The sequence below is a fragment of the Mus musculus genome, chromosome 14 (genome assembly GCF_000001635.26).
Source record: "Mus musculus strain C57BL/6J chromosome 14, GRCm38.p6 C57BL/6J".
In the NCBI taxonomy this organism is placed as follows: domain Eukaryota; kingdom Metazoa; phylum Chordata; class Mammalia; order Rodentia; family Muridae; genus Mus; species Mus musculus.
This window is the reverse complement of record NC_000080.6, coordinates 30,865,058-30,886,475: the sequence shown is the minus strand read 5'-3', so window position 1 is coordinate 30,886,475 and position 21,418 is coordinate 30,865,058. Positions and strand designations below refer to the sequence as shown.

The 21,418-nt window shown below is 50.5% G+C and overlaps 2 protein-coding genes across 3 annotated transcripts in view; both read right to left on the bottom strand.

The window, feature by feature from the left end:
* Positions 1–4,865: 4,865 nt before the first annotated feature.
* Mustn1 (musculoskeletal, embryonic nuclear protein 1) lies at positions 4,866–7,219 on the bottom strand. Its single transcript, NM_181390.3, has 3 exons — positions 6,861–7,219; positions 5,727–5,859; positions 4,866–5,552 (listed from the first exon to the last, which is right to left on the bottom strand). The coding sequence occupies exons 1-3, from the start codon at positions 6,867–6,869 to the stop codon at positions 5,446–5,448; spliced, it is 249 nt and encodes an 82-aa protein (NP_852055.1). The 5' UTR covers positions 6,870–7,219; the 3' UTR covers positions 4,866–5,445.
* Positions 7,220–9,265: 2,046 nt separating this feature from the next.
* Positions 9,266–21,418, bottom strand: part of Stimate (STIM activating enhancer) — a 51,636-nt gene continuing 39,483 nt past the window's right edge. For both annotated transcript variants that reach the window (XM_030247992.1, NM_028839.4), the window contains 5 exons: positions 19,732–19,853; positions 15,613–15,725; positions 14,918–14,995; positions 13,777–13,926; positions 9,266–12,098 (listed from right to left, as the gene is read on the bottom strand). In XM_030247992.1, coding sequence (XP_030103852.1) covers positions 12,000–12,098; positions 13,777–13,926; positions 14,918–14,995; positions 15,613–15,725; positions 19,732–19,853 — 562 coding nt within the window. In that variant the 3' untranslated portion in view covers positions 9,266–11,999. The remainder of the gene's footprint in view (positions 12,099–13,776; positions 13,927–14,917; positions 14,996–15,612; positions 15,726–19,731; positions 19,854–21,418) is intronic.

Genomic DNA, 21,418 nt, shown 5'->3' with positions numbered 1-21,418 from the left:
AAACTGGCAACTTGCTGGTTGGCCAGCCCCTGCTGGTGCAAGTTCTCGGAAATGCAGGTTTCCAAGCCAAAAAATCCCAGAGGCCTCAGATAAGGACACAAGTGACCTATGTCCAGTAAACTTTGCTGATAGAAGGACATACCCTGGGGAGAGGCAGCTGGGCATTAGCAGGCCTTCTGCTAGCTAGGTTCAGAATTCCAGAGTCACAACCTGATGTAGACATCCATCATGATGTGTAGGGCCAGAGGCACCCAGCAGTGAGGCTAGTAAGCTCTCAATGAGCCCAGGAGGAAACATAAGCTTCCGTAGAAAGACCAGGGCTGGAAAAAATACCCTAGGTGGCTTCCTGGAAGAGACAGGGCCATATTAACCTGGTAGGTAGGCATGCCCGTGGGATCCCTGAGACACCGAGAGGACCACAGACGCATCTGAGGACATTAGCAAGATTGGGCACTTTTTGGAGCAAAAGATGCTGGGTCCAGAAACCCCTGTTCACTCTCTGGTACCAGGCTGCTCCATGGGTCCTATTAGTATAACCAGGCTGTAGGTTCAAGCCAAGCAGACTCTCGAACAGGTCTGCAATTTGACAATACGTTAGAGTTGTAAAGATGCATACCCTGAGCCTAGAGGTGTGATGTTGGACAGTCTATGCAGGAAGGTGAGGCACAGGGATAGAATTCCTGAAAGCTGTGTACAGGTAGAGTGTGGGCTGACTTTGTCATAGCAGGCCCTTGAGAGCGGCCCTTAGGTGCTGCTAATACCTTTTCTCAATATGTCCTTGAGAAAGTAGAAGCACTGATTTATTTTATTTTATTTTTTGTTGATTTTTATTTACTTTCCATCTCGGTTGCAGCTTCCCCTCCCTCCTTTCCTTCCAGTCCCTCCCTCTCAGCTCATCCCCAACCCACACCCATCCACCCCTCCTCCCCTTTCTCCTCAGAAAACAGGAGGCCTCCCGTGGATATCAACCGGTCTTAGCACACCAAGCTGCAGGCTTATCTTCTTCTTGATCTTAGCCATTCTGAAGGAGCTGGAATTTCAGAGTTGTTTTGATTTGCATTTCCCTGATGACTAAGGATGTTGAAAATTTCTCTCTCTCTCTCTCTCTCTCTCTCTCTCTCTCTCTCTCTCTCTCTCTCTCTCTCCTTCCTTCCCTTCCTTCCTTCCTTCCTTCCTTCCTTCCTTCCTTCCTTTCTTTCTTTCTTTCTTTCTTTCTTTCTTTCTTTCTTTCTTTCTTTCTTTCTTTCTTTCTTTCTCTTTTTTCAAGACAGGGTTTCTCTGTGTAGCCCTGGCTGTCCTGGAACTCACTCTGTAGACCAGGCTGGCCTTGAACTCAGAAATCTGCCTGCCTCTGCCTCCCAAGTGCTGGGATTAAAGGCATGGGTCACCACTGCCTGGCTAAACATTTCTTTAAGTGCTTCTTGGCCATTAGAGATTCCTCTGTCTAGATTTATGTATAGATCTGTACCCCACTTTTTAATTGGGTTATTTTGTTTGTTGACATCTCACTTTTTGAGTTTTTGTATATATTTTGGATGTCAGCCTTCTGTTGGATGTGGGGTTGGTGAAGATCTATGCCCATTTTGTAGCCTGTCATTTTGTCCTTTTGACAGTGTCCTTTGCCTTACAGAACTTTTCCATTTCATGAGGTCCCATTTTTATTTTTTAAAGGATTTTACTTGCCGGGCAGTGGTGGCACACACCTTTGATTCCAGTACTTGGAAGGCAGAGGCAGGCGAATTTCTGAGTTTGAGGCCAGCCTGGTCTACAGAGTGAGTTCCAGGACAGCCAGGGCTATACAGAGAAACTATGTCTCAAAAAACAAAACAAAAAAACAAAAAGAGAAAAAAAATTTTACTTATTTATTTATTTGATATATATGATGAGTACACTGTAGCTGACTTCAGACACACCAGAAGAGGGTATCAGATCCCATTACAGATGGTTGTGAGCCACAATGTGGTCGCTGGGAATTGAACTCAGGACCTCTGGAAGAACGGTCAGTGCTCTTAACCTCTGAGCCATCTCTCCAGGCCAAGGTACCACTTATTAATTGTTGATCTTAGTGCCTGGAATGTTGGTGTTCTATTCAGGAAGTTGTCTCCTGTGTCAATACACTTAAGGTTATTTCCCACTTTCTCTTCTATCAGAATTAGTGTATCCGGTTTTATGTTGAGGTCTTTGATCCACTTGGACTTGAGTGTTGCGCAGGGTGATAGATGTGGATCTATTTGTAACTGTCTACTTGCAGACATCCTGTTAGACCAGCAGTGTTTGTTGAAGACGCTTCCCCCCCCCCCCTTGTATGGTTTTGGCTTGGCAAAAATCAAGTGTCCACCGGTGTGTGGATTCACTGCATGTTCAATTCCATTGATCAACCTGTCAGTTCCTTTACTAATACTGTGTAGTTTTTATTACTATTGCTCTGTAGTACACCTTCAGATCAGGGATGGTGATAACTCCAAAAGTTATGTTATTGTACAGGATTGTTTTAGCTATCCTGTTTTTTTTTTTATTTTTCCATATGAAGTGAAGTTGAGTATTGTTCTTTCAAGAACTGTAAAGAATTATGGGTTTTTTTTTGTATTTTTTTTTTTTTTTTGAGACAAGGTTTCACCATGTAATAGCCTTGCTGTCCTGGAACTCACTTTGAGGAAAAGGTCCTCGAACTCACAGAGATCTGCCCATCTCTGCCTCCCAAGTATTGGGATTGAAAGTGTTTGCCACCATGCCCAGCTGGTTTTGTTTGTTTTTTGTTTTTGTTTTGTTTGTTTTTGTTTTTGTTTTTCAAGACAGGGTTTTTCTGTGTAGCCCTGGCTGTCCTGGAACTCACTTTGTAGACCAGGCTGGCCTCAAACTCAGAAATCCACCTGCCTCTGCCTCCCAAGTGCTGGAATCAAAGGTGTGCGCCACCACTGCCCGGCTTTGTTTTTTAATTTAACTTTTTGTTGATTCTTTGTGAATTTCACATCACCCACCCCAATCCCACTCATCTCCCCACTACCTTTTGCCCTTGAAACCTCCAGCCCAAAGTGGGTAAATCTTGTTGTCAAAGCTGTAATGTGTGACTGTGTCCCACAGTATACTCTTTTGTTTATACTTTTTTACTTGGAGATGTTCACTGAAATGAGTCATTGGTCCCGTTGGAGGCTTCTGGCTCCTGCTATGCTATAAATACTGAATCCCCTGAGAGGGACTCCTCTTGGAAATTCTGTTGTGGCTCTGTGTCTTGGAGACCCTGCATCTTTATCTGTAGGACCAGCCCCTTCACACGCTCCGGCAGTTCATGGATGGGGGAGATGCTGGCATGGGCCAACTCAAAGCCCTAGATCTGGGCTTGGGTGGTAGCTGAGCTGGTCCACCCTCCATCTCTCCTGTACCCACAGCACAAGGCGAGTTCTCCAGCACTGCCCGGGCTAGCTCACCTAATGCCACAGCCAGCAAGGACAGTCAGCTCTCCTGGTCTCATGCTCTCCAGCAGAGCCAGCTCTCTTGCGGTGTGCAGGCAAGGGGCAGGGCCTGTTCTCCCAAATGCTGCAGTAGATGAGGCACAAGGCTAGTTCTCTAGCTCCCATGACCTTGGGGCCAACTCTCCCGCCTGCCATAGGTGGGAAGGGTCAAAGGGTGGCATCTTCCCCTTGCCCATGCCACCACATGTCAGACAAGTGGCAGGGCTCCCATGCTCACACCCTCTGGGCTTGCTCACCTGCGACCCACCCCCACTCCAGGGTCAGCTGTACTGCAGTGCTCAGGAGAGGTGCAGGGGTCTGATCTCTGGAGTGTTGTAGCTAGTGAGGGCAGAGCCAGCTCTCCCTCTCTCATGAGTCCAGAGCCATTTCTCCTGCCTGCTGTAACTTTCAAAGGATGAGGTAGAGGTGGGGGACACCTTACCCTCACCCACTAAGTACTTTTTTTTTTTTAAAATAATAGACACTGTAATAAAGCAAACAAATATTGAATACTTGATGCAGCTGGAGTTGGTGTCCTCTGGTGGCCCTGGAAAGTCCACTCCTGAGTCTACGGACCCAGAAGTGTGGCCAGCTACTGGTGTGTTGTCTTCATTGGTGTGGTTTACCTCAAGGCTGGTGGCATCTGTCCCTAGGACAGGGCGTTGGAAACTTTGAGGAAATTTCTGTTGCTTCTATGAAAACCCTGCCTTCCCTTGCAAGGCTATGGTCAGAGGCCACACTCCTGTGTGTCCGTTCACCCTCCAGGCTCTGGATGGGAGTGGGGTTGGACAGTACACAGTTCTGCTGGGAAGGACATTATTAAGAGGTCCAGTGAGCAAGTGCTGGCTCTGTCCCCACAAGACGTCTGCTCCTCTGGGACCCAGAGGATAGGCCCAGCCTGGAGCCAGAGCTACCTGCCCAGGGGTCACAGGAGCTTCTCAGGAGGAGTCATCCATGAGCCAGGCCCTGTAGGTCTGCTCTCAGGAGCCATTATTGGCCTGCCTGTGTTCTTGCCATTCTAACTGGGCAAGCTTTTAGCTTCCTCAACCTGACACAGCAGACATAGGACACAGGTCTGAGGAGACAGATGGCACACAGCTAGGAACCTGGTGTTCTCATACCCCGGCCACCATGCTGGGGGGCGGGACATGGTTGCTGAGGAGTCTTGGAAACTCACGGCCACTGGCCAGAGGAACCACACCTAGTTTGGGCTTTGAGATGGAGACATACAGTCCAGAGACACCATGGGCAAAGGAGTAAGGATAATGGGCTTGGAGGACCCTGGAAACACTGCAGCACCTTCTGAGGCAGGCAGAGGGAGCTCGGCCTCCAACAAGGTCTCTCTGTTACTGAAACCTGCTTTATGCCATAGACATTAACTCAACTCTCCTGCTGTGCATGATGGGAAACCGAAGGTTACTTTTCCATTTCATTTTTATTTTAGGTACGTGAGTATTTTGACTACAGGCATACCACACGTAATGCAATGCCCGCAGGGGCCAGAAGAGGGTGGCAGAGTTCAATGGTTATGAGCTACCATGAGGATATTTGGGAACTGAACCAGAGTCCTCTAAAGAAATGGCAAGTACTTTTAGCTATGGCACCATCTTCCCAGCCTAAAACAGAGATTTAGGAAGAACTGTCTCCTACACGCATCAGAAAGTCCGCACCAGGACTCCACGGCTAAGGCTCTGCCTGGAACACCTCAGTGGTTCTGAGAGCACACACATTATTCCCTGTCCCACCTCAGAGTCCAGGAAGGGCACCAGATATGCTATGTCCCCACACTTCCCTCTCTTCTGCAGGTAGCGGCCATGGCAACGTCCCAAGGTTGGGGACATTGGGCATACTCTTTATTGGTGTTTCCAAGGGCTAGGGTTGTGGGAGTCATGATGGTTCAAGAGACAGCAGAGGAAAGGCATCTTCCAGCATTACAAAAAAAAAAAAGTTCGTGGGGAGGCTCCTGTGTCCGGGTGGATGGTGCAATGTGCATGTCTCAGCCAAACACGCTCTTGGCTGGTCCCTCTTTGGGCTTCTCAAAGACTGTCTCGGTGCCTGTGCGGTTGCGGCTGAATACAGATGGGGCAGCTGAGCCGGCTTGCTCTGGAGGCAAGAGATGGAGGAGGTGACATCAGGGACCTAAACTGGTCTTCTCAGAGGCAGGGCTCCCTATGCTGTGTGCAGCCCCTCCTATGCCCAGAGACCCTCAACACCTCTTAGCTACCACCGGGGGATGCTTGTGTCTCCAATTCTACCACATGCCCGGGGGACACTCACCGTAGTCCCGCATGACCTGGTATGTCTTAGACTTGATGTCCTGGTTCTTGGCCAGGGTCCCTCGGGCCCCCTTCAGGTCTTCTTCCTTCACAGGGGGCCGCTTCTTCTTGATGGGGCCTTCAGGAGTGCCAGCCTTGGAAAAGTCGAGAGCCTTACAATTCAATGCCTTGAGATGAAGACCCCCCAACTTTGGCGGGGGCTCCTCCTTCCCAGGCTTCCGAATTAAGCCGATTCAAAGCTCACTCCTCTCCCAACTGCAAGTTCCCCGCCACCTCCCTGCCTTCTTAGCCTGACTTGGACATCTGACCTTTCCCCACAGACAGGGAGGGAACTCCTGGGGGTGGTGACCACTGCATCCTCACACTGGCCTGTTTGTCAGGCCGAGTTCAGGACTGGACACAAGGGCGGAGAGCAAAAAGATGAACTCTAAGACTGAGGAGCCCTTGGTAATCTCAGGAATTCTAAGATCTGTTCACAGAGGTGGTGAAGTCCGTAAGACTGCCCCTCCCCCCTTTCCCTAAAACAAAACCACTGATGTTTACTGTGTTTGGGGAGGGATCGGGGTAGACAGCCATGGAGAAAGGAGCAAGGATGACCTTGTTGTTCTTGCCCAGTAGAGCCGGGAAAGCCAGATTTAGTGCTCACCCTTCTCTACCACCCGGGCGGGCGCCTGTGAGGCTGACACCTGATTCCTTCTTAAGCCCTGCAGGCAGGTGCAAGGATTCCCTCACTCAGCCTGGGCTGAGCTCCCAGGGAAACGCAGGCCTGCAGACACACCCTCACAGGGAGACAGACAGATCTATAGGTACAGTCTCCGCCCCTCATCCTTCCTCCAGATTACAAATGTGTACACATCAGGACACACTAAGCCAGCAAGGCTAGCTCCCTCATCTCCATACAAAGGCGCACAGTTCTATATAGGCACTCCCCACCTCCAACCCCTCACACGCCTGAAGTGTCAAGGCCTTTCACCAGAGCCTGGTGAGACCCAGGGTGTCCAGAGGCCAGCCTGGAAGGGCCACGGTGCTTCTGTTTAGCTTTGGCTTTTACTTCAGAGCAGGCACTACTACTTAGTGTCCAGCCTTGCCCTCGCAACTTCCTTGGCACCAACTAGTCCCTTCTGGGCCTCCTTACCTCGGACATGTTGGATGCCAAGCAAGCTCGCTGTTGGTAGCTCTCTGGCAGGCAGTAGCCACAGGAAAGGATCTGCGTGAGGCCCAACCCTTGGGAACTTATATAGTCTGCTTGTGCGTCCTGGGTAGTCACTCCCCTCCTTTGGAAGCTCTCAGATGATTCAGATCCACGCAGCGACTAGCTGGAGTTTATTCTTGGCGATGATGGGCAGCTGCCCTGGTGAGAGGAGATGGCCGCGGGGACCCCGCATCTCTGGGGACAGCTGCTTACTCGACGGTGGGAGGTGTTGGCACTGTTGTTCACAGACTGTGTTTATGAATGTGAACCCTGGAATGTGTGAGACAGCCTGCCCAGGCTGACTGCAAGAACCCATCCCAGTGGCAGGGGTGGGAGGGGAAGTCTCTGAGGAGAGGGAGGGCCCTGAACAAGGGTGGATGCTCTGAGTTTGTTTAGCTTTCTCTTCTACTCCTGGATTCCACTGGAAATAGATTTTCCATCCCAGCACATTAGCAGGGGAGAAACTTCCTTTCTGTTGCTTGGAAACACTTCCTCATGGTGAGCACAGCCAACTCAGAGTGAGTAGCCAGGAAGGCCGAGACCCTGTGGAGCTGCCATATCACAGTCTTGTTGGTGTCCTGGTCCTCTAGCCAGCCCTGGGACAAGTTTAATAAAGAGACAAAGCAAGGTACAGTATAGGCCCGGAGGAGACCATGCTTGCTAGTAAAGGCCTATAGAGGGCTTCTGTCTAAGATGGACACTTGGAAGCTGGCTGGCAGGACTTTAGAGGGCTGGGGTGAATGCCACTTCAGCTATTAAGCTGTAGTAAAGAGTAGAGCTCCCTTGGAAAATCATTTAGCACCCACCACTAACTTCATCTTTGCATGGAAAGATCACTGGTGGCAATGCAGGGACCCTAAGCCTGAGGTGGGCTGTGGTAGATGTGGGTTGGAGGTTTGTCTTAGACTTCTCTCCACTCCCTCCCGTCTACAATGGACATTGTGTTTATCCCTGAAGGCACCAGGCAGATGAAATTCAACCAGGCACTAACAGTCATCCTAAATGTCATTCCATAGCTGTTGTGCCTCGAACTCTATCCCATTCTTGGTTCTGGGCCTGGCTCCCAGTAGGTCAGTGTGTGCACCATCAGGTCTATACGCAGGGACCTGAGCAATACCCATGATTCCAAGGGGAGGCCAGGCCATGCCTTGTGAGGAGTACCCACAGCTGGCTGACTAGGACAAGGATAAGGGATGCCCAGCTCTCACGACCCAGGAGGAAAAGCGGGTTAGGCTCATCAGGATGATGGCTAGACCACGCTAGGCTCCTTTCATCGCAGACTCTGAGCCCACTGCAGCCAAGCCATCAGGTTTATTAACCCGTTGAGTTGGTTGTGAGTTACAGGGCACAGGGCACACAACCAACGACCACAAAAGTGCTGGGTTTTTTCCTCCTTTTTCTTCTTTTATATAATAAGATGTGAAAATTTACTGTAAACCAGTTTACAATGGAAGTACACCATCTTCTCTTTCATCTAAAAAATGTGGTTTTGTGACCCATGCATGACACCATGCTTAAGTGTCACTGGCAGCTGAGGTGGGATGGTTTCTGTGACTCATGACTGCGTACACAGCCTTGATTGGCAGCTGAAGTCACTCATAGGTCTGACTTCTAAGTAAACCCAGGAAAAGAAAAATTTAGAACTAAACCAGGCAACCAGTCCACCAACCAATCCACTCACCCACTCAGGACTCAGGGTGTTCAAAGCAAGGCTGACCACAGGCCCCGCACTATGAACAAGTCTCCCATTGAAAGTTGTGGAAATCTTCATTTAAGAGTTAGCTCACTTCGGGGGTCGGGGGGTGAGTGGAGAACACCTTTAATCTCAGCACTTGGGAGGCAGACGCAGGCAGATCTTTGGGTATGAGCCCAGCCTGATCCACAGAGCTAGGTCCAGGACAGCCAGGACCACACAGTAAAACTGTCTTAAAAAAACAGAAACAAAACAAGACTAGGTTACATCCTATAAGGTTTGCTGCCTGGCAGGAGGGACAGTCTGGGTCTGCTCCTTCAAGGTCTTGGGGCACCTTTCAGATGTGCATCCTGAGCTGTAGCCAGCAGGCCTATACTGCCAAAGAGAAGTTACAACTTGAACTTGAATCTTTTTGTTTTCCCCAAGAAAGGAGGCAGGAGAGGTGACATGAACCCACGACTCCTTTGGTGCTCGGGAGTTCACAGTTTAACATCTGAGGCAGGAGGTTGCTCCCAACATGCCCCAGGGCTGAGGGGCACAGAGTCTCACCTCACACACCTTCCGGACCACTGCCACACGGGAGCTCACCATTCACCGCTGCCTTTCCCAAACTCCCACCAACAGGTAAAGGAAATAAAAAAGCAACCACCATGTCTCCGAGTTAGGTGTCAGCTCTCTCTCATTGGTTTATTTCTGTTAGTTACAAAAAAAAAACAAAAACAAAAACAAAAACAAAAAAACCTCATTCTTCACCGTGGCTGGCAAGCTTCTACCAAGAGCAGCTTGGCCAAGGTACCTATTTGGACAAATCAGATTGACAGCACACCACAGCTAGGTCAGCATTCCACACTTCTTGTTTTTTTTTTTTTTTTTTTTTTTCCCTAGCTCGGTGTCGCCCGCAATCAGCCAGTAAAGGGTCCCACCTCATAAGGCAACTTGGAACAAGTGATGTGGACACTTGTTCCGGGGAGGGGGGACAGCTCAGGAAGAAGTCCTGACCAGAGCCCTCTACATCCACTCCAGTGAGACAGTGCACCACGGTGACAGAAAGGCCTTGTCGGCCACCGGAGGCTCTCCCAAGGGATGCGGAATTGTATGTGCTTTTGCTGTATGGTTGCATGCGCACATCCACAGGGAGAGGGAAGGACAGACACACACCACGCTTGCACACAGACAGGCTCTAGTGGCAGATCCCTGTTGGACCTCCTCTCCTACTGAGCCAACTCCACAGCTGCAGCCCAGAGACGACAGTCCTTAGCGGAAATCAGGGTGCAGAAGGAACTTGCACTCACTTGCTTCCTGTCCTCCAGGCCCTGTGCCTGGGAGCTGGGAGGACCTTACAGACCACCTCTGTGAGGCTGTGCACCCGGAGTTGCCATCCTTCCGTCCTTAACAGCATTTCCCCCACCTCTGTGTCTAGCTTGGAAACTCCAGGAGCTTGAGTCTGAAAATGAGGTTTCAGCTCTGAGCTCCAGAGGGATGGCAGGGGTGTGCGCAGCAAAGGCCAGCTAAAGCACAGCAAAGGGGAAGGGGACGTGAGGATGACGTCAGCAACACCCGGGCGCTGACCAGCTCACCAGGAGTTTGAGCTCAGTGGAAGCTCACTAGAGAAGGGGAGAGAATGACCACTGCTGAACGATGGAAGAAAATGGGAACTGAGACCAAGGCAGGGCCTGGCGGACCCGTTCCAGGTCATGGCCTCTGCCTGACAGGAATGTGCAGCCTCCCACAGCAGACTCACTCTTCTCAGTGACTTGCGCTAGACAGTGAGCTGAGAGGGCCACCCAGAGCATACCCTTCTGTCTGTGACAAGGAAGGTTTCAAGTGGCAGAAGACAGCCCAGGTATCCTGGGCAAGGGCTAGGGTCACGGGCCACAAGCATATTTAGAGCCTGTATGCTTATGCAAAGCACACTCTGACCTAGGCTTAGGGGTTCTGAGGAGAGCTGTCCTCTGTGCTTGTCTCACCTAAGGCCTCAGCCCGTGAGGCGGTGGGTGTTCTTGTGCTCCTTACCACTGAGAGGCCATCAGACAGTCCCGCCCTGCTGCTCCCACAGCAGGGACAGTGCCAGGCCAGGCTGGCCCACAGGTAAACCACAGCCCGGCTGAGGAGTGGGTGTGGCCAGCAGAGAGGAGCCAGTTAGAAATGCCTCATACAACCTACACATTCAAACACGACTCACACCAGTGTCTGCTCTGCTGCAGTTATTTCACAACTTTGTAGGGCATCATGACAGGCTCTTCCGGCCAGGAAGAGTTCTCTAGACAGCTAAGCAAGCAAGCAGGTGGCAGCTGGTGACAGACCAGGGCAAAGGTTGGCTCTGCAAGCTGCTGTACAGTCAAGGCTGCTGTACAGGCAGTCAAGGCTGAGGCCATTCTAACACTTGCAATTTAGAGACTGAGATAGGCAGGAAACCAACAGGAGTAGCCGGAGGCGGTCTTGAGTCCTCTGGACACAAACGTGTAACTCCTGAGTGAAGTTTAACCATTGCCTCCAACACGGCAGCTTGTATGCCCTGGCAGGGCTCTGTCTGTCCCCACACTGGAGCAGCTGCCTCCTGTGCAGGTTCTGACCTTAACTATGGATCTGTGAGCGCAGATAAGCGCTATCTCTCTACCTTCCCACCAGGGCCGTTTATCTCACCATCGATGTTACTTAACAATATTCCTGCCTCCAAAACTCCTCATTTTTACCCACCTCCCCCTAGCTCATTCCCCATGAAAGGCAAACAAATCCATGTCTTTGGGGATTAAAAAGAGTTTTAAATACAATAGTATGAAAATATAACTTAAAAATATAAAAGTCCAACAGTATACGGAAGACTTAAAAATCTGTTTGCCCATTAGACCCATAGATACTTTGTAGGAAATGAACACATACTCAAAAAACAGTAACACTGTCACAGCTCATAAAACTGGCTTTAGAAATAAAGAGTTACAAAAGCCATTTTGAGTTAAGAAAGCATTCCTGTTCCAACTTGGGTCAACCAGCAACTGCTAACCTCAAGCACAGCGCTTGTCCACAAGGCCGGCAGCCTCAGCTCCAGGACCCGCAACAGTCTGTGTGCTGTTTCCTTCCACCATGCCACCTGGTCAGACAGGACAGGGGGTCTTACAGAACCCCTAAGGGACAACAACAAACAAACAAAGCTCTTCGCTTGCATATTTGGTCAGTGTTTGTAGTGCAACTGAGTGGGCACTCCAGCTGCCCACAGCCCCCTCGGGCATGGGTCCTCTTCCCTCTTTTAAGTCACAGTCGTCTGGGGCGGGTGGAGAGCGGGCAGAGACAGCAGGAGGAGCAGAGGTAGAAGAGGAGGGCAGAGAGGAGGGCAGAGACGCTGTTGCTGCAGGGCTGGGCCCCAGGACTGTCACCCGCAGCGTGGGAATGTGTCATACAGGCAGCCCGAAGCGGTGCTTCTTTTTCACAGGTCTCCGGAGGTCCTCCTCGGCGTCAGACTCCTCCATCTCGTCGTCAGCTGAGATCAGGATCTGAGGCGGTCAAGAGGCAAGGCCTGAGATTCCAGCGCCTTCTGTGCTGTGTCCTCCTTGGAACCCAGCCCCTGTGGGAGGCCCCATGTCTCCCACACCCTCAGAGGAGGGTTGAGGGAAGTCCCCTCTTCCACAGCGAGATGTGCTGGCCTGTTGAAGCTAGCATTGAAGTCACCACCCCTAATCTGCCACCCCCTACCCAATCAATGCCTTCACTTGGCTTCCAGCCAGACCCAAAGCTGATCAAAGCCAAGCAGGCGCCTGGAATCTCAGGGTCCTGGAATCCCCTTACATACACAGTGTCTTTCAAAAGGGACTGGAGTCATCCCAGGGACCAGTCAGGCAGTGTAGGTTCAGAGGGGCTGTCTTGAGCCACCTCTGTCATGAAGATGAAGAGGGAAGCGCTCTACCCCTCCATGCAGCCAGGACACTGAGGACAAACTTGCTCACTCCTGCCGCAGCTGCTGGCCTTAGACCTCTGCTTACCACGGGAAGATCGGAATGGCCTGCATGAAGGTTTAAGGGCCCAAAGCCTAGCCATGCTGGGGAATGTGAACTCCTACTTGAGGGGTGGGACAAACAGCCTCACTACCCTTCCTGTGGACAGAGTCACTTGATAGCTCACGGCTCCCTGCTCTGGCCAATGTGAACTTCACTTTAATATCAGAGACCAGACCATGTGGTTGTGAATGCCTATAAGCGTAGTTTCTGCTTTATGGCTTTTTGTCATTTGCCAAATGTTGGCCAATTATTAGGATGTAATACAGCCCTATAACCAGATACAAACTTGGAGAAAATTGGGGCTTGCTTTCTAATCTATTCATCATTTAAAACTCCTCCAGCCTGCCCAGGGTTCCCCAGGGCTGGTGCGCATGCTCAGTCAGACGTACTGCACACATGGTGGTAAACCAACTGTGCGTTTGCTTTTCCTCATCCTCAAGTCTCAGGGTGGCAGCCATCTCAGTCACTCTGGGGGTGGCTGGGGGAGACAAGGTCTCACTATATAGCCCTTTCTGGCCTGGACTTTGCTATGTAGACTAGGTTGACTCCGAACTCACAGAGATCTAAGTGCCTTTACTTTCCAAGTGCAGGAGTAAAGCCATGTGCATGTGCCACAAGCCTGGCTAATCTCAGCCACATCTCTAGCTCCCACTGGCAGCCCAGCACTTGGCACTATGGAGTTTCCGCAGACACTGAGGCCCAGGTCACGGATGCTGCTGCCCAAGGGACACACTCCCAGCCCTGTGCTATCTGTCCTCATGCACCTTCCTTATGTCAGGCACCAGCGGGGAGAGGGAGACGAGGTTACCTCTGCGAGGTTTAGCTAGTCCTATATTTTATAAGTTTTTCCCTTGCTTGTTCATGAAGAACAGGGCTCCAAGTACTTTAACGCTCCCCTGGAGTAAGGCAGATTTCACCTTACCTAGCTGTCTCCACCGCTGCCGCAGCAATGGTCTATAGCAAATCTACATACTACGTCCTTTTGGCTTGAGACAGCACATGTAACAGCAGATGTTGGGCTCACGCTAATGAGGCTCTGAGCGACCTGAGCTATTCTTTAGCTCAGCTTCTTCCTTCCCTCTGACTGGCACTGCGAATTCAGGTACAAACTTAAGAGCAGAGACCCCCAGAGCCCAAGGTATAATGGCCACGCCCTTGGGGAGAGTCAGGCTCATACCTCAGACTCAGACTCCTCATGGGATGCTGCCCTTCGGTAGCGAACCTTGCTCCCATTCCTTGAGTCCTGGTTGGCTCCTCTTTCTTCTAGTTTAGCTTTCGTCTTCCCCTTTCTCATGAGGAAATTGTCCACTACCCAGAACATGAAAGCCTGTGGGAAGAGAAAGGTGTAGGTCGCTCTGGATAAATCAGAACAAAGCAAGCAGAAGGCTGCATACCCACCCCTTCCACAGACAAAAGAGAAGCCGCACTCAGCCCTGACGTCTCCCAGAACATCCAAGAGAAACAGCGGCTCTCTTTCACTTGCTGTACTTTTATGATCAGAGGACAGCAGGGTAATTCTTGCTGTGGTCAATTATGGGTTTATTGTTGGGTTAAATGACAGGCAGCCCAGAGGCAGGCATGGTGCCGCACGCACACCCTGCATCACAGCACTGTGGAGGCAGAGACAGACTCATTTGTGTTTGAGGGCAGCATAGTCTACTCTAGTGAGTTCAAGGACAGCCAGGGCTGTGTAGAGAGACCCTGACTCCAAAATCCAAACCAAACCAAACCAAACCCAAAACCAAAAAACAAACAAAAAAACCCCAAAAACCAAAAAAAAAAAAACCCAAAACACCCAACAAACAAACAAACCAGGCAGCCTGTTTCGGGCCAAGAACCCCAGTCTCTGCCCGTTTTGAGCCTCATGGGTCCTTCACAGGTGGCGACACTGCTGCTTCAGGGAGCCCCCGATTCCTTTAGCGCTCTACATCACTGGTTCTCCACATGAGGCCACTATGCTCAAGAGCTTCTCTGAGGTCTATACTCAATAGCAAATACCTGGAGAACGCTTTGACCCTGTTCTAGAAGTCACACACTTCACCCACAGGCTGGGATCTCTCAGCAAAGTGGCCTATCAGGGAAGGCAAGTCATAGTTCCTAGGATCCTCTGCCTGAAATAGGGGCCCTAGAATGGATACCTGATTTCTGAGGAAGGACTCCTACCAAGTTCAATACTGGTTAGGGGACGGACTAGCTACACAGATAGAAAGGATTGTCTGAGGCTGTAAAGGTGACTTTTGTGTCACACTCAGAGTGTTGAACAGGAAACCTTAGTGGCAGGGTACAAGCTAGGATAAGACACTCAACAAGGCACTGACATTGACAAAGAAGGGGACTATCAGCATGACGATGGCCAGCTTCAGGTCGGGGTTTTCAATTGGATTCAATAGGGCCACCTGCAGAGAGAAACAGACACAGTGAGGAGACCACAGGGGCAGCACACAGGAGACTCAGACACTTCCCAAGAGCCACTGGAACAGCCCCTCACACCCATGGCTGCACAGACCCTAGATCTGACTGTTGGTAAGGACGGGTCAGAGCTGCTCTGGGCCACTGGCTCTGGGGCAGCTTCCCCTGTGGACCCGAGGGCCATGGGCTTACCCAGGTATTAGCATGTAGGAGAGTAAAGACCTCAGAAACTGCTTGTGGCTTCAGCTGAACTAGCAGACACGAGTGTGAAGGACATTTACCAGTGAGACACATTCACAGTTACCAAGTCTGCAGACTGAGCAGACCAAGCAACACAGCAGAGGGGGCTGGATCTCCATTAGGCTTACACATCCCCAGGTTTCATCTAGAGAAGATGTGTGTTTACACCAAGTGCACGAACACCAAGGACAAGAATGACAAACTAACGCTCTTATAATCAGCTGCTACGTCGGACCAGACCCAGGACTCACGCATGGAGCTAAAACAGAAACCAGCAGGCCGGGCGGATGCCAGGGCTGGGGATGACGGGGCTGTCGTTTAACTCGGCTTAGCACAGAGCGCAGGAGCAGGGATGGAGGCAAACCTTTTTCCACTGGAGTATGAGGAGGACGATGAAGACCACGGACTTTTCAAAGATCATGATCACGATGTAGAGGGCGCACTGTCCTACCCAGGCCCCGCACTGCAGAGGGTCTCCTGCAGGGACAGGCAGGTGCTTAGCCACACACACCAGGATCTGAGTAGTACAACACCACCACCCAAGCCCTTTGCAGCTCATTACGAGCCCTCATGCCCCTAGCTGGATCCCAGAACCCTGGCTCTAAGGTACTTTATGAGTCTCTAAAGCTCTACAAATCACCTCATTTCTAAAAGAGGCAGCCCTCTGAATAAAGCCAGAATTCCTAATTTGGACATACCAGAATGTTTTTCTTAGGAAAAAAAAAATTCTAGGATAGAGTTAAGGGGAACTAAACTTAGCGCTCACTGCTGGCTCTGTCCACTGGCAGCAGCAGCTGGGTTAAGCAAGAGTGCTATTTTATCTGCAGTTGATTTTTCCAGCGACTGCTGCTAACCCCCTTTTCTCCGACGCTGTGCCTATAACTGCAGTAATCAACTTCTTTGTCCATTTCCTCCTTCCGGCCGCCCCATCCCCCAATCTCCCTGCGGTTCTTAGCCCTGGGTACATCAGACTGATCCAGAGAGCCTCAGAGTCCACAAACTCACGCAAAAGAACCACAAGTTAATGGTTCCCAGGGCTTTTTCATAGAATTAACCAAACACAAATTTGGGAGCAACCTAATTCATTTTGGGGGGCCATGTAACACCTTGGCTAGGAGAAAGAGATCGAAGCCTTTAAGACAGGATGTGGCAGATACGGCCTGAGGCCAGCGGCTACAGCACAGGCTGTCAGTGGGTATGGTTAAGAAGTGCTCAGGAGGGCTCCAACAGTCCAAAATGGGGACCACCTGGACCCTGCAGTGCCTCTAGGGTACGTCAGAAACAGACTCATTGAAGGGTGGGACCAGCCTCTCTAGAGAATGATCGAATGACACGCAGAATCTTAGGCCAGGCCTCCACAGAGTGGGAGAGGGTGGCAGGGCCTTGTCCTGAAAGCTCAGCCAGGGTGACCTGCACTCCACGGACCAGAACAGCAACAAAGTGACATTTCAGGAAGGCCGTGAGAAGAGGACCTGGTCCGGAGAGACATCTCCAGGCACCCATGCTGTAGGCGGCATCCCTGTCTGGGGCCGCAGGCCGAACACAGTGGAGGCAGGTGAATGCCTTTCCACAGCTGTAATGGACCACCAGCAGAACACGCCCCTTCCTCTTCTGGACAATGGCAGGAGAAGGGCGGCAAGCATGCAGCAGCACACTGAGTGCCTAACCTAAGGCCTGACCCTTTGCTCCACCTCCAGGGCAGGGCATGTAAGCCTCAGCGGAGCACCTGGAAGTCACTCTTCCTGGCAAGGCCTAGCAGGAGTTTCCCAATGCTTTTGGTAAACCACCTGATCTTACTGAGAACAGGAGAGGAAACTGCTTGCTCAACTCCCAGGCAAGAACAGTGATCCCCATCTAGGAAGTACCACTGGGAAGTGTCTGAGAAGGACTGGGGTATCTGGGAAAGAGCAGACAAAGGACACCATTTGTTCACTGTTGTGAGGACATTCACTTGCTCAGTGTGCACTCACTCCATTGCCTAGAACGGAGGCTGTGAGTAACGGAGAAGACAGACATCAGTTTCCTCTTCTTTCTCAGTTTGTACAGTGCAGCTTCCACGGCCTGTTGTTGTTTTATACTAAAATAAAAATGTTGAAAACCACCCACGAGAGATAAAAGTGCCCGTGTCTAGCTGATATACCCTCGCTTTCGGTGTACCAGGCCACAGGTCACTGGAGGCGGACTGAGTGGACATGTGACAGTTTGTTTGATTATTTCTGTTCCCTTGACAGTCTTTCAAATGCTCCCTGAAGTTCTGTCTAGAGGACAAATACGGTCAGTAAGCATGCCAGTGTGCCCTGTTTTCTACTGTATGTAGTGGGCAACCTCAGGGACATGGTTTGTTCCGGTAAATTATTCTCGCAGGCTGTTATGGGAATAGGGGCCAAAAGGAAGGAACACGTGTGTGCTGAGAAGCCTCTGGAAGGGAGCACGTGGATGAGCCGGCAGGAAAGCCTATGATATACTGTGCCACTGAACACTATCCTGTCTTCAGGGCAAGAGAAACTTGGTCATCAGACTACAGATCTCACCTGTGACTCAAAAACCGTTCACCCCTCAAACCAAACAACAGTGCTTATGTTTCAAGTCCCATGACTTCTCCTAGGAACCCAACATGCTATCTTGAGAGCAACCCCTTCTTCTTTATTTCCCTGAGAGCTGTGAGGCCTACATGGAGTTCCTAGTGTAGAAGGCAGAATAATGGTCCTGCAAAGATGTCCACATCCCAATCTCTGGAACCCATGCTATGTACTGTGACCCAGGCAAGGGGAATTCTGGCTGTTAATGGAATTAGGGTTTCTATTCAGACTTTAAATGGAGCATCTGGAGTGTCCAGACGCACTCAGGGTAAGCACAGGGCCACTTCAAGGTGGAAGGTCAGAATGTTATACCTTGAGAACTTGGCTGCTGGCTTTGAAGGCAGAGGGAGAGAATCATAAGCCAGGGACCCAGACAGAACTAGAGGCTGGACAAGGCAACCGAACAACATCTGCATCACTTCTAGAATGACGCAGCCCTAATGCTGCCTTCGTGTTTACCCAATAGAACTGCGTTGGACTTTTGAAGGGACCACAGATAAATCCATTTGGGTTGTCTTAAGTCACTAAGCTTGTGTTGATTTCTTACAGCAGTGCAGAACAACAACCAACAACTACGATGCCGCAGGCAGCAGGGAGACAGTCCAGGGAATGAGGACTTGGGGTGGCCCTTGACAAAGGGATGTTTTCTCTGGAGACACTTGAGGACTCTGGTTCCCAACACCAGTGACTAGTTTAAGGGGTTGGGCCAAGAGGACAGGGCTCACACAAAGCTACTGCCTTTTTCCCTTCTTTCCATCCTTGGGGAGGAGGCAGATAAAACTTGCTTGAGAACTGGTGGTGTAGGGGACCAGACCGGACCCCTGTTCTCAGTCAACCGATACAGTGTCAGCTACTGTGTATCTGACAGCTCTGCCTTCCACACAGGGATCTCTATAGCTGAGGTGCAGGTAAGCAGTGCTGGTGGAGGTCCTGGAAGTTTTTAGGACCCCTGATGCAGAGGACACAGAGCTCACAAACATGTCCTGACCAGGTACGTCACTTAACTCCTAGTTGCCTGTTTTATAAATGAGAATGATGTCAGACTGGTCCACATGTGCTGTGGCCATTTCTGTCCCGCAAGCTGAGAACTCTATGGGTTTGGACATCTTAGAAGCCTCCTTCCCTTGAGTCCTGAGGCACATGCTATGTTGGGCCCTATCTTAAGTCACTGACTCACTGGCATCAAGTAACAGGCTAAGAAAAGCCCTCCCCTGAACTCATACTCCCTCACTGAAGACAAACAATTACTTAAGATTTCTAGAAATACCCAAGGCACTCCCCAGCCAGCTCCAGCAATCATGTGCCCTTTTAAACTGTCATTCTCTCAGAGGTCTTCAACCACCTAGAAGACAGTAGGTCTCTGGGCCCAGAGCCATGGCATGGAAGGAGTGTGGATCCAGATTGTACACACTTGTCCTGGCGCCCTCTTGTGGTGAGCTCCTAACACTGCTCCTTACGAGTAGCTCCTCACCAGGATCTCCTCACTAGGCAAACGTTCTAGCAGAGTAATCGGGTGACAGGACAATCGCAGGATGGTAGTGGAAAGAGGGACAGGCTTTCACCTCACTGTGGACAGCCTTCCCAAACAACAGCTGCTCCCATCTATCTGATGTGGTGGGCAGGGGACATGAACTCTTTGGGAAGCTCAGCAGGACGAGGTGGCCCTGCAGTCCTGCATGTGGGACCAAGTGCCTCTGGGGGAAGGGCTGTCTCCTGGCTTCTGCAATTCTTTTCCCCCACAATGGAGATCTTGGCAGTGAAATACTTGCTCCCAGCTCCTAGGAAAGTGAGTCTCAAGCCCTAAAGTGAACTTCTCTGTGTCCACACAAGAAGACAGTGAACAGCCCAAATCCTCCTGACTTCAGAGTCCCCAGCAGGCCCTACCCAGTGTCCCTGGACATTACCATATTCTCCAAAACGCAGGGATTCCCACTGCTGCCACTCCACCAAGACACCGACGGCGCGTACGCCCACATAAATGAGCAGCATGCCTACAGTGGCGTCCAGAAGAAAGTTGATGAGGTACCTAGAAAGAGAGGCCATACCAGCATGGTCAGGGAATAAAGCCACTAAGCTGTGGCCTCACTGTGGCACTTACCAGGGTCCCAGATGAAGGCTAACAGACCCAGCCTATGTTTGGCTTTACTGAGGGAGAGTAGTACTCCAACATGCAAGAGACTACAGAATGGTGGCTTCCATTTCCAGGAGTCTGAAAAGGTGCTAATATCAAAAACTTGAAGAACAGGAAAGAGAAGGACAAAGAAGCTTTATAAACTTCAAGTGTATGTGCCAAGGCCAAGATTCAGCAGAAGACAGCACACCTGGAAGTAGCTAAGGGAACCGAGGAGAACAAACCCCCATCGACAACAATAAGTCCATCGAGTGGTTCTGTTCATCCCGGTGTTTCCAGGCCAGGGAGGTGGTGTAACTGTGCCACTTTCCTAGGGCATTCAAGGAAAATGGTTTCTGAGACTTCTTAGGCAAATCAGGCAGGGTCGCACAGCTGCATGTTCAGCCCTGTCTGTAACCACGTGTGCAAACAGTATTTTTATTTTTTTATTTTTAGTGATGGAACCTAGCACTGTGTGTATGTGTGTGCGCGCGCTAGGCAAATGTTCTATCAGAGCTATAGTCCCAGATGTGACTTTTATACTTCAATGAGAGAGTTCTGCTGCCCCAAGAAAAGGCCAGAGGATTGGAGAAGGGAACATGGGGAGGCATGCCAATAGTGACCATTCTTATAAGGTTGGCTTCCACTTTCCTGAGATATAACCTTGTTTTCACCAAGGTAAAGCCCCTTGTTTACCTAGCCTCCTTCTGCGTAGATCCAGCTGAGCACCACTGGACACAGGCTCCAGTTACTGAGGCAGACTAAGATGAAAGTGAGGCCATGGAGCAGATAATGACCCTGTGATACTAAAGGGCTTTGAACTCCCTGTGGATAAGCTCAAGGACCGTGCAAGACTTGGCTTCAAGGAGCTTCCAAGTTGCTAAGGCTGAGACACTTTATGTAGACCAGCAGACCTCTGCCCCCGTCTGGGCTTTGTGATGTGCATAATACTGCAACACGGGGCCAGCATACTGTGCTTGGTCCCCAGAACCCAGAGCACTGAGAGGGAGGCAGGCAGCTTGCTCTTCCTCCTTAAAGACACAAGGGGTCACTCTCAGACCAGAATCAGAAAGAATAGTCCCAGCTTCCAAAGCAGTTTCCATTCTGGCAGGAGGGTCCTGCTCTGACACTATCTCTAATTGGTGTAGAAGGATATTCACACCTGCAGGTTCACATCTGAGATGAAGCCTGAAAGATAACAAGGACAATGGGTATATCCAGTCTTGCATTCACTTATATACTTGTCAAATACTTCCTGAGCCTACTGTGTGCTGCCCTTGGAAGCCAAGACCAAATTTGACTCTGCATTTAACACAGAGGATTCATTTAGGCATTAGAGCATCATGGGGGTACTGATGTGTACAGAGTACACAGACTGGTCTATGTCCAGCTTCACCATGTCTGCACTGTGTGAACTTTAGGTACTATAGCCTTCTGGTACCTCCCACTTGAAGTTGGAAAAGGGAAGTAAGAGTTGGAAT